This window comes from Oryx dammah, unplaced genomic scaffold, assembly GCF_014754425.2.
Source record: "Oryx dammah isolate SB20612 unplaced genomic scaffold, SCBI_Odam_1.1 HiC_scaffold_4, whole genome shotgun sequence".
Classification (NCBI taxonomy): Eukaryota; Metazoa; Chordata; class Mammalia; order Artiodactyla; family Bovidae; genus Oryx; species Oryx dammah.
In genome coordinates, this window is record NW_024070188.1 from 10803924 (window position 1) to 10816974 (window position 13051).

General features: G+C 37.1%; 1 protein-coding gene across 1 annotated transcript in view; it reads right to left on the reverse strand.

Moving 5' to 3' along the window:
• Positions 1 to 13051, reverse strand: part of ME1 (malic enzyme 1) — a 209496-nt gene that overhangs the window by 94525 nt on the left and 101920 nt on the right. Inside the window, exon 6 of the mRNA XM_040238953.1 lies at positions 2214 to 2317. Coding sequence (XP_040094887.1) covers positions 2214 to 2317 — 104 coding nt within the window. The remainder of the gene's footprint in view (positions 1 to 2213; positions 2318 to 13051) is intronic.

The following is a 13051-nucleotide window of genomic DNA, read 5'->3' on the forward strand; positions in this document are numbered from 1 at the left end:
CACAGACCCACATGGTGGTGATTTCCTCAGCCCCCACATACAGAACCAGGACAGAGACCTACTTGGTGACTGCCGCAACACCCGTAGCAAGTCTTTGGCCCATGAGCTAAGAGATATAATTGTGGAGAAAGCCAAAAGGAAGAAATTACAACTGCCCCAACTCAATCCTGACAAGAGGTAAATTAGAAAACCAACATGATATTGGTTGGGGAGTGGGGAATGGAAATTAGTTTTCCCTGGGGGTCTAAGGAGACAGCATGAAAGTGTGGCCCCAAGGGCTGTGGGCAGGTCGACACTGTAGTTCAACTTCTCCTTCATCCACTTCTTTTCCTGTTCTTTCCCTTACAAAAGGGTAGATTCCAATTGCACTCCTTAATAACTCCATCTAGAATCTGATTCCTAACAGGCATTTGCCACCTTGAATGTAAGCTACATTTCCTTTTTAAATAATTTTGGGTTTATCTTCAGGATTACGTCCCAATTTAATTTGGTAACGGTAGTAGGTTTCGTTTCGAGAAAACTCTTCCCAAAGTAGAGTTATGCTAGAAAGTATCTTTGAAAAGTCTGTGGGGTTTTTCTCTGGGAAGAGCCCAGAAGTGTAATTCCTGATTTATATGTGGTCTCTGCATTTTAAATTATTGTTGACTCTTGTCAATCCCCATTTCTTATTATAGATCTTAGGTAACTTCTCAATTCAACATTAAACACACACACACATAGTTTTTCTGATTCTAGATTGACAAAGCTCATTCAAAATTAGCTTTTCATCCAGAAAGCTTTTCACTGGTTATGGAATTATTTCTCTTTTTGTTTCTGTGGAATTATTTCTCTTTTATTTCAACAGGATAAGTATATAGGCCATACTCTTCTCTTTTTATTTCAACAATATTTAAGTATATAGGCCATATATGCTATATTCATGACTCAACAGTTTCTCTGTAAGTATACTGAAGTCACCCATATAAAGATAAATTTTATTTACACAAACAGACAAATAAAAACAAATATGCTGAGAATTTCTTTTTCTTTTATGCCACCTTGCGGTATTCTCTATACAATCTCTTGATTAATATTACTACCTACAAAGTTACACATAATTGCAAGATCTTATATAAATTTTAAAGGGTAAGAAATTTTAAATTAAATATGAAAAACTTCTAGTTATTAACTGTACCATGAACTCTTGAATTTTAGAGTTGCTCAACTATGTCTATGAGTAAATATAATTCAATTAAATAAGTTAAATAAAAATAAGAAATAAATCAGACACGGGTTTTAAAAAAGCAGTCCATACTAATTGGTAAATGTACTTTGCACTAAAACCTTGGGTAACAAGACATTCAAACTATTCTAAATATTTTGCAAGCTGATGAGAGCACTTTCTGCTATTGAATTCAACTTCTTCAAATTAAACCTTATAATAAAAAGAAACCAGAAGTATGTCTATAGTTACAGTTGATGCCAGTGATGAGTTCATTTCTATGAAAAACCAAAGCAACATATATGTTTTTAAATAGTACATGGTTTCTGTGGCTATACAGAGACAAATGGGACCACTGTTAGTGTGACAAAATTCTCTCAGAATATGTTACTAAATTATGGCAGAAGTCTCTACTTTGAAGGAAAAAAAAACAGAAAATTTTATAGCAGCCCTTGGTCCACAATTAAATGAAGTATTCAGTGAAATATTGTATTGCATCTTAATCAAATACAGTATACTTAATCAGAGATTCGTGGATGTTGCTTCGTTCTGGACCCTGCAGATCGTACTAATTCATGCTCACTTCTCTGCCTCTCCTACCACAAGAGTTAGATTCACCCAGGAAGATGATACAAGACCAGATTTTATCAGTAGCCAGAAACAAAACGCAGACTGCCAACAATCATGAAAAGGCTTACTCAGGTAATTCAGTCACTGGCCCCTGCCTCAGTCACCATAATTATGAATCCCAAACCAAAGCAGCTGAAGTTTCTCGTAAGAAAAAAGTATCTTCGGGGACAGAAACACAGACAACTTTTGGGGGGATAGACACATGACATTATCATTTGCTCAGCAATATTTATGAGGATATACATACATATATTTCAATCAAATAACTTATAATTATTAAACATTGTACCAAACTTGTACATTTTTATAGTTTATTATGTTAGATTATCTTTAAGTTTTTGAAATCCAACTTAAATATAGAGAAAATAAAGATTATACATACTTGAAAGAAACTGCCTCCATGAATTCATCCAAAAAATCATCATATTCAGGACCTCTCACTCTTCTCTGCCGTAGTCCAATGTACAATGGGTCTTTAAGTAACTCCTATTTTTAAAAAAATTACCATAAATATAGAAACAACTAAAGGCAAATCATTACTTTTTCTGAGTGAGCCTCAGTTTTCTCGTATGTATAAGAGTAGAAATTTAAATAAAACCTAGCTATACTGATTCAGAATTAACCTATAGAGTTATTACTTAGTATTATATATATCTACAGTGTTAATAAGAACAGGAAATATAATTACTAAACATTAAAAGCAATCTTACATTTTCATTGTTATTCTTAGGTCTTATTCTTGAGGAAAGAAAAGGTATTACAATCTCTCAGCTGTGCTAAATTTAGATTTTACAGGCAGAGTTTACCACCCAGAAAAATAACAAAGTTTTGAAGTATCATATTAGCTTAGTAAATGGAAACACAGCAATTCCTTTCTTAGATCTATTTTTTGTTTTTTAAAGAAAAATCTTAAACATTTTGATTATATCTTTAATATGATTGTTGACTGATGTAATAAACCTTTTAGTCTTAAGACTTTTCTTAAACTTTTAAAACTTTACATAGTTTAAGTTTTTCCAAAACTAATATATATCAGACAACACTACTCTGTTTATGCTTTAGAATGGGTAATTTTATTAAATCAGTTATTAATTGAGGTATAATTTATATACAGTAATACACACACATTTATAATAAAAGCTCTCAGTAAACTAGGAATAGAAAGGAACTTCCTCAACCTGGGCTTGCCAGGTAGCTCAGACGGTAAATATCTGCCTACAATGTGGGAGACATGGGTTGGATCCCTGGGTCAGGAAGATCCCCTGGAAAAGGGAATGGCAACCCACTCCAGTATTCTTGCCTGGAGAATCCCATGGACAGAGGAACCTGGAGGGCTATAGTCCATGGGATTAAAAAGAGCTGGACACAACTGAGCAACTAAAATTTTCTTTTCTTTCCCCAACCTAGTAAAGAGCATCTGTGCAAAACCCACAACTAACAACCCCTAAGATTGGAAACAAGACAAAGATATTTACTCTCATTATTTCTATCAAATGCTATATGTACTAGAGATCCTAGCCATTACAGTTATGCAAGAAAAAGAAAAAATAGGAATAAAGATTGGAATGGAAGAAACAAACTGTTTTTATTTGTACATACATGATCATGTACATGGAAATACTAAAGAATCTATGCAAGAAATCCACTAGAAAAAAATATGTGAATTGAACATGAATGTAGAATATAAGGTCAATTTACATAAAGCAAATATATATCTATATACTAGCAATGAATAGTTGAAATTGAAATAAAATACATGATTCCACTAACAATAGCACTCCAGAACACAAAATTCATAGGGACATATTTAACAAAATATGTGTAAAGCCTATATACCAGAAACCACAAAATATTGCTAAAAGAAATTACAAAGACAAACTTTTTTGGGAAAAAAATGGCAATCTGTGTGATAAAAAAAGAAACAATGTACAAAACTATCACTTTCAGTAGTCTAGAAAACAGAAAAATGGACTTATAAATATGATTTTAAAAGATTTTCAGGAATAATGTTGAATGTATAAATTGGCTGTATGCTAAGGCTAAAATGGATAAGAACTATAGAAGGAAATGTTCCGTCTCTGAGAAAAATTTAAGCAGAATATAGAGGGCACAAAACTTGTCTGTAAAAGATTTCTAAAGTAAAATAAGGCCAGCAGCCAAAGATCAAATTAAGTGTGTGACTGTAACAAGTCTTTTGAGAGCCTCTGAATGATTTAAAGTGGAACCTAAGAGACTCAGGTTCCTATAAGATTTTTGTCTAGTTCAGTGGGGCTGGTCCACAGCACTCTGCTATGTCAGCCAATATACAGAGAAGGTCTGTTTTGAAAAGGACTGTGAGTAGGGCCTTTATCTAGTGGAGGAGACTATAATCTAATACACAGAAAGCTAAAAAAAAAAAAGTAAGGGTACTACACTGCTTGGATTAATCAACACAGGGACACTTCGAAATGAAAATACTTCACTGGGTCCTCAACTATCCACTGGCAAGAAGCTTGCTGAGAAAGTTAATCAGGATGCAACGCAGCTATTTCTTATGGAAAAGGAAGACTATCTAAGAGGATATAACCAAGAACCCAGACAGCAGAGCCAAAAGCCTAGGAGAACAATGAACTACAGAACCACATTCTGAGGAAATGAAACTGGGCCCGATTCAAAGAACATTCCCTGTCCCTCAAGTAGGTGGCCTGGCAACTCGTCCAGTGCAAATTCAGAATTGCTATGAACCACTTAGTGTTATATGATTCTTATCCCTGCCATTCTGGATGGGAGTGTTTATTGTGGGGGTTCTGTCCTTGCCATCCACTGTATGTCTGGTATGTGGGAACAGATAAGACCAGTCACACACCACTGAGCGAAACCCAAGAATATTCATTTGCATCTAGACCTGATTTAGATGATGGGATTCTGAACTTTGGGCCTGCTGTTGCTACTGGGATGACATTTTTGGAAACCATGATGGATACAAGCATATCTTACCCGCAGAGTGTGAACAATGTGTGGAAGAATCAGAATCTATAGGAAGGATGAGAATCTATACATCCCAAGCATTCCAGCCTCCCTAGCCATCTCAGGGAATCATGATCATTAATAAAATAGTAACTATTTTAAGTCACTCTGTTTAGATAGGTTTGTTATAGATAAACAATATGATTTTGCAGGTATACTTACGTTATTAAGAAGGTTAAACCATGTGAATTACTCGAGTTGGAATTTGCTTAAAGCCAACAGGAATTATAGTCCAGTTCACAACTGGTGTCTTAGAGTAATTACTAATAGCATTCCCTCTCACTGTGAAACTGCCTTGGTTTGGCCAATACATTTTGTTGGTCATCCCGCTTATAATGTAGTGCACAACAATGAGTTAAGGTTTTCTGGCAAGCTGGAAGTTAACATATCAAATCATAAAACTGTATTTCACATGAAATGTAGAATCTGAAACTGAGTGCTGTTGTAAAGCCCAGCTGTTCCTTGAAGTCTAAAAACTTTAAACAATCTACTGGCAGTCTTCTGAACAGCTGATGTTGAAGTGCCAATGAGCGATTAACGGCTGCCAGAATTAAAATACTTTCTCCATGTCTGGGATATATTTGGACTTCTAAAATGTGAATCAGAAAAAGAACACAATTGAGAAAAGATGTCACACGTTTCCCCTTCTTTGTTCTCTCATTCTTTCCCATGCTAATAATTAAAGTATATCATAAAGAAGTCTGGCTTCAGTGAAATGTCAATTATGAAGATCTATGAACAAGATAGCTTTTGAATTAAATCAGGAAGTTAAAAATTCTTCTAGCCATAATCTCTCTGTCAAAAATTACTATTCTTTTTTAAAAAAATTCATGATAATTAAGGCTTCAATAATGAGTACATTCTTGGAAAGTTGGCTGACAAAAAAATAACATCTACAAAAAGCAATTTAACAAGATTATCCCATTTTAATAATGGCTCCACGGACCACGTAGCCTGGCACAGAGGTGACATTAATTTGTTGGATTAAAAGTTTCTCGCAGCTGAGAGTAAACACTTAATAGATGTTTGTTGGAAAATAAATGAAAGACTTGGTATTAAGCAAACACTTAAAAAAGAAAAAAGACAGACCTTCTTTAACAAGACGTGTCACGTGCAATGCATTTGTTGTCACTGAAGACTTACAAAGACTTAGGAGCATGTGAAAAGGAAAAGCATTAGGGAGAGTAAAGAACAAAGCATATGGAGACAGAAGAAGAGTTCCAAGAGGAGATAAGGAGTGCATATACTGGTAACGTTAATTATTTGACTTCTTAGCACTGCCACAATTCTGAAACCTTGGAAATTCTGATTTGAATAGTAATCACTGTTAACTTTCACCTTGTTCATATCTCTCACATTTCTACCTTTCTCATCTAAAATTTTTGAGAATTACAAAATATTTTAAGATTTTAAGCCTTTAAAAAAATCATTACAAAAAAATAGTACTTCCTATGAGAAAATTTGAGAGCACCGAAATGTAAAATCAAAACCAAAGAAAACCAATAAGCTCTACCCATTCAGAACCACCACCACTAGCACCTTGATGCATATTCTTCTAGGCTCCTCTCTCTACATCTATGCATGTACAATATTATCTGCCCAAATTGGGGACAATATCATAGACTGTTTTATAATTCTTTTTCACATAAGAATATATTGTAAAAAGTCTTCACATCACTCACTAGATGATTATTTTTAAAACTTGTGATCTGTATTGGAACTATACCTTTCTAGAAAGGATGAATAAATTTACAATCCCCACACCCCATTGACATATAAATATGTTCCTTTGCGGCAGCCAAAGGAAGAATTTTATCTTTCCACATATATATGTGTGTATATATATGAACTATAAATGTAAAATATATAATATATAAATATATTTTTGTAATGTTAAAGTAGTATGCACTTATATTTCTTTGCTAATAAAGAAAGCTGAGTGCCAAAGAATTGATGCTTTTGAACTGTGGTGTTGGAGAAAACTCTTGAGAGTCCCTTGGACCGCAAGGAGATCAAACCAGTCAATCCTAAAGGAGATCAGTCCTGGGTGGAAGGACTGATATTGAAGCTGAAACTCCAATACTTTGGCCACCTCATGCGAAGAGCTGACTCATTTGAAAAGACCCTGATGCTGGGAAAGATTGAGGGCAGGAGGAGAAGGGGATGACAGAGAATGAGATAGTTGGATGGCATCACCAATTCAATGGACACGGGTTTGAGTAGATTCCAGCAGCTGGTGATGGACAGGGAGGCCTGGTGTGCTGCAGTTCATGGGGTCACAAAGAGTCGGACACAACTGAGCGACTAAACTGAACTGAATATCATTAAACATTTTTCATAAGTTTATTGACCATTTTCACATCATTTTAAAACTACCTGTAACCATACTTTCTTAGGCAATTTGTATATTGCATATTTAACATTTTATTAACTTAAAAGTTTTCTTTGAATCTAAGAACATTTTAAATCTTTATCTGCCATAAATGTTATGAATATTTTCCTTTTCAGCATTTATTTTTAAATCATATTTATAATATATAGATAATCATACTCTATCCTGCTATTTACTCATTCTTTTCAAATAAAAGACCAAATTCTGCAAAGAAATTATATAAAATTTTTGTTGTTTTGCTGTTTCATGCCATCAATATGATTAAGCAATATAATTGCCAATGGTCATCAAGAGTCTAAAGCAATACTTAAAGTGTCAGCATGCATATGAGCTGGCATGAAATGTTAAAAAGCTGTGGAAATAAAAATGACTAAAATTTGACTGTGATTCAGTAAGTCTGAATCAGAGCCCAGAATTTTGCATTCTTAACACATCCCCTCATTAATTCTGAAGTGAACATTCAAGAGACATACACTGAGAACCACTTAAATTATTAAGCTAAAATAAAAGTATTCTACTTCCCTAAAAATTCCCATCTCAGGTAAATTTTTTTCTATTTTAGTTTTTATAACAGGCATTTCTAAAATATATCCCACACTTCAAGGAATTCCTGAGACTTATAGTGCATATAAAACCAAACTGCAATCCCCATTCTCTTTCCCAAGGCATTGGTGTTGTGCTTCAGAAAGCAGATGAATAAATCCTTGATATAATCCATTGTTGCACTAATTTAGAGAGTGTGAGCTAAGAGGAGACAGTGAAAAAGTAACCATGTGACAGTACAAACCAAGTCAGGCAGTGAGGATTATCTTCTCTTCTCTGACTTTACTATAATGATTAGGAGTCATTCAAATGCAGGATCACTTATCTGAAGTGGCAAGCATAATACGAAAGGACAAAGTGAGGAGGCTTGAGAGAGATACTGACAATCTAGCTAGCACCACGTGGTAGACAGAGTAGTGAAATGGTCCTCCCCACAAACCTATAAACATACTACCTTATGTGGCATAAGACATTGTAGATGTGATGAAGGGCGAGTCCTTAAAAGTGAAAGAACCTCTTCTGGCTGTAGTCAGAGAAAGAAACGTGATGACAGAAGCAGAGGCAGAGCAACACTACATTGCTAGTTTTGAAAACAGATAAAGGGGCCCACAAACCAAGGAAAAGGTGCAGCCTCTCAAGCTGGAAAAGACAAGGGTGTGGAACTCAGCCCTGCAGACATCGTTCATGATTTCAGCCTTTTGAGACTTGTGCCCTCCAGCATTATAAGGTCATATATTTGTGCTGTTTTAAGCCACTAAGTTTGTAATAATTTGTCATGATAGCAACAGAAACCTAATACCAGCCACATTCTAATGTCAACACTGACTTCTGTACATGAGCTGAAAAATACATGGCAGGTACATATAACAGAAAATCTATAAGGTTTTTATTTTGTTCAGTTTCTCTCCAACACGCTGCTTCATGCCAAACATAAAGAGCTCTTTCCCGAACACAAGTAGGAACCTCCTCAGTGGAGGAGATTTCAACTTTGTGACTTCAAGTTCCATCACAAGATCTAGATGATTCTAGATCTTGATACACTGTACACATGATCTGAAGGCCAGACTGAATATAAAACCAGATCAGAAAAGCTGAGACCTGGCGCGAGGGTTTAATAAACAGAGACTGACTACTGAATAGGAGTATGAATTCTCCAGGGCCTCTTGAGAGCTGATCATGTGTTACAGGCTCAACTGGGTTTGCAACCTCCCCCAAATTCATAGGTTCAAGTCCAAATCCAAGTACCTCAGAATATGACTGTATTTGCAGACAGGGTCTTTAAAAAGATAATTAAGTTAAATGATGTCACTAGGGTGGGCCCTAATCCAACATAACTGGTGTTCTTCTAAGAAAAAAAATTAAGACACAGATACACAGAGGAAATAACCATGTATAGATACTGAAGGAAGACAAGCCAAGAGAGAGACCTTAGAAGAAACTGACTGGTGATACCCTGATCATGGATTTCTAGCCTTGAGAACTGTGAGAAGTAAATTTTACCGGTTAAGCCACCCAGTCTATGGTACTGCAATAGCAGCCCTAGCAGGCATACCCCACGTGGCACATGTAGCAGTATTTAAGACCTAACAACACATGGAAGAGCGTGCAGGGTCCACAAGGCACCCTTACTCACATTTTCAGTAACATATCAAGCTTTGATATTGGTCACTTACTTAAAAGACAAACGATAAACATAACTTCCATGAAAAGATCTGTCAACAACAGGGAAAAAAATAAAGTATGGGTCCTCTTAAAAGATAAAAACAATTTACTTCAGGTAAAAGATAAACTTTTATACACACATACACACATATGTGTGTGTATATGTGTATATATATATATATATATTTTTTTTTTTAAAGTCACTCAGTCGTGTCTGACTCTTTGTGAACTCATGGACTTGTAGCTTGCCAGGCGCCTCTGTCCATGAGATTCTCTAGGCCACCATACTGGAGTGGAGAGCCTTCCCTTCTCCAGGGGATCTTCCCAACCCAGGAACTGAACCCAGATCTCCTGCACTGCAGGCAGATTCTTTACCATCTGAGCCACCAGGGAAGCCGCTATGAAAAGATTTGGCAACAACATGGAAAAAAGGAAAGTTATGGGATCCTCATAAAGTGAAGTGAAAGTCACTCAATCCTGTCTGACTTTGCAACCCCATGGACTATACAGTCCATGGAATTCTCCAAGCCAGAATACTGGAGTGGCTAATCTTTCCTTTCTCCAGGAGATCTTCCCAACCCAGGGATTGAACGCAGGTTTCCTGCATTGCAGGCAAATTCTTCACCAGCTGAGCCACCAGAGAAGCCCGTTCTCTTCAAGACAAAAACAATTTACTTCAGGTAAAAGATAACCTTTATATAGCAAATGCTTTACAAGTAAATTAAAGAAAACATGGACTATGAAAAAACAGATTAAAGAAAAGGTGAAAACACAATCATCCTACCTCAACAAATGCTTTGCATTATTAACTTAAAAAATAAGAATATATTTTAGTCAAGTGCTTCTGTAAACTCGAGTTGTAAGCTGCAGAGGTTTAAGAAGTCAGAAAGTGAGGACTGTCTTACCAATCAGCTGTTAATTCCTTTTCCACTTTCATTACTACTCAATATAGGTATTTATGATAAAAGAAGAAAACATTTGTAAAATAATTTATTAAAAAGGGATCTAATCCTCAAGAAATTTTCTAGATTCTGGGAAAAAAACCTAAATGTTGTGATCAATTAATTTTGTATTTTTATTATGAAGTATAAAACTGAACAGAGATCCACAAAACGGATGAGATTAAAAACTGCTATAACAGGCATTTTGACTACAAGTGGTTTTTCCACATGTGAAAGTAGAACAAAGAATGGCAACATAAAAACTACATTTTCCACAAACCCATCAACTCAACCATATTTTAGTGAAGTAAATTTTTTGTCTTCTCAGTAAAGTAGTAGTACAAGGATAAAGAGAATAGTGTCAATATGTGTCCAAGATAGGGGAATAAGAAGACCCTAAACTCACCCCCCAGACACACCAAAATGACAATTCTTTACAGAACAAGTATCTGTAAGAAAGACCTGAAGTTTTACAGAAAAGATTTTCTACAAAGAAAAAGACAGGAAGAAGCACAATGAGACAGATGAGGGGCAGAGACAAGACAGTCAGGACCCATACCCCAATGTCAGCCACCAAAAATAGGAGGAATATCACATTCAGAGGTTCTTCCCAAGGAGCAAGGGGTCTGAGCCCAGGAGTTCTGTACTGCAAAGATGAGTCCCCAGAATATCAGGCTTTGAAAACCAGTAGGTCTTCTATCTGGGAGAGCTGGAAGGCAGTAGGAAACGAACTTGGCTCTTAAAAAGTATAAGCAAAGTTCTCACACACTCCAATTTCCTGTCCAGAGGCAGTAGTTTGAAAGGGGGGCTGGGTCCGACACACTTGTTAATCTTAGAGAGCCACCTAAATATGCAGGAAGCAATTGGAACTGCCCTCAGGAAAAGAAGTGCTAGCAACAGCCACTTGGGAGAGCTCATTCTATGTTAACACTGGCTCTGGCAAAGCCCCATTTTGGTCTCTTCCTGCTAGCTTATTAACACCAAGGTCAAAGCCCCATACTCCAGCAGGCCAGCATTAGCCACAAGTTTCCCAGCTGCACAGCCAGCAATGTAGAGACCCGGCCTCACCCACCAGTAGGCTGGCAGCAGGCCAGTGCAACCCTGTGTCATGCAGCCAAATGCACAGGAAGCCTACTCTCCTGTCCAGTAGGCCTAGAGCCACCTGTGAGGCACAGCCTCACAGTCAACCAGCGCAGGAACCAGCCCTGACTACCAGCATGCCCACAGGAGCTGACCCTGTCAAAACAGAAGGATGCACCCAATCCACACAGGGCATACCCTTACAACATACAGCGCTGGTAACCAGAGAGAAGACTGCTGCTGGGTCCCCTAGGACATCTCCTACATAACCAGATATAAACATGCCAACATCTGTTGGACCATAGAGAAAGCAAAGGAATTCCAGAAAAACACCTCCTTCTGCTTCACTGACTACAATAAAGCCTTTGACTGTGTGGATCACTACAAACTGTGGAAAACTCTTAAAGACATGGGAATAACAGACTGCCTTATCTGCTTCCTAAGAAAACTGCATCAGAGTCAAGAGGCAACAGTTAGAACCAGACATGGAACAACAGACTGGTTCAAAACTGAGAAGGGAGTACAATAAGATTGTATATTGTCACTTGCTTATTTAATGTATATGCAGAGTGAAAGTGAAAAGTGAAGTGAAGTCGCTCAGTCGTGTCCAACTCTTAGCGACCCCATGGACTGCAGCTTACCAGGCTCCTCCATCCGTGGGATTTTCCAGGCAAGAGTACTGGAGTGGGGTTCCATTGCCTTCTCCTATATGCGGAGTACATCATGCAAAATGCTGGACTAGAAGAATCACAAGTTGGAATCAAGATGGCCGGGAGAAATACCAACAACCACAGACATGTGGATGATACCACTCTAATGGCAAAAAGTGAAGAGGAACTAAAGAGCCTCTTGATAAGGGTGAAAGAGGGGTGTGTAAAAGCTGACTTGAAACAACATGAAAAACCTAAGATCATGGCATCCCGTCCCATTACTTCATGGCAAATAGAAGGGAGATAAGTGGGAGCAGTGACAGATTTTCTTTTCTTGGGCTCCAAAATCACTGCAGACAGTGACTGCAGCCATGAAATTAAAAGATGCTTGTTCCTTGGAAGAAAAGCTATGACAAACCTAGACAGCATATTAAAAAGCAGAGACATCACTTTGGTAACAAACGTTGATATAGTCACGCAATGATTTTTCCAGTAGTCGTGTACGGATGTGAGAGTTGAACCATAAAGGAGACTGAGTGCCAAAAAATTGATGCTTTCGAATTGTGGTGCTAAAGAAGACTCTTAAGAGTCCCCTGGACTTGCAAGGAGATCAAACCTGACAATCCTAAAGGAAATAAATCTTGAATATTCATTGGAAGGACCGATGCTAAAGCTAAAGCTCTAACAACAACTTCGGCTACCTGATGTAAAGAGCCAACTCATTGGAAAAGATCCTGATGCTAGGAAAGATTGAAGGCAAAAGGAGAGAAGGGGATGGCAGTGGATGAGATGGTTAGATAGCATCACTGACTCAAGTACATGAGTTTGAGCAAACTCTAGGAGAAAGTGAAGGACAGGGAAGCCTGGCATGCTGCAGTCCATGGGGTTGCAAAGAGTTGGATATGACTTAGCAACTGAACAACAATATGTGGTACTTAAATACAGA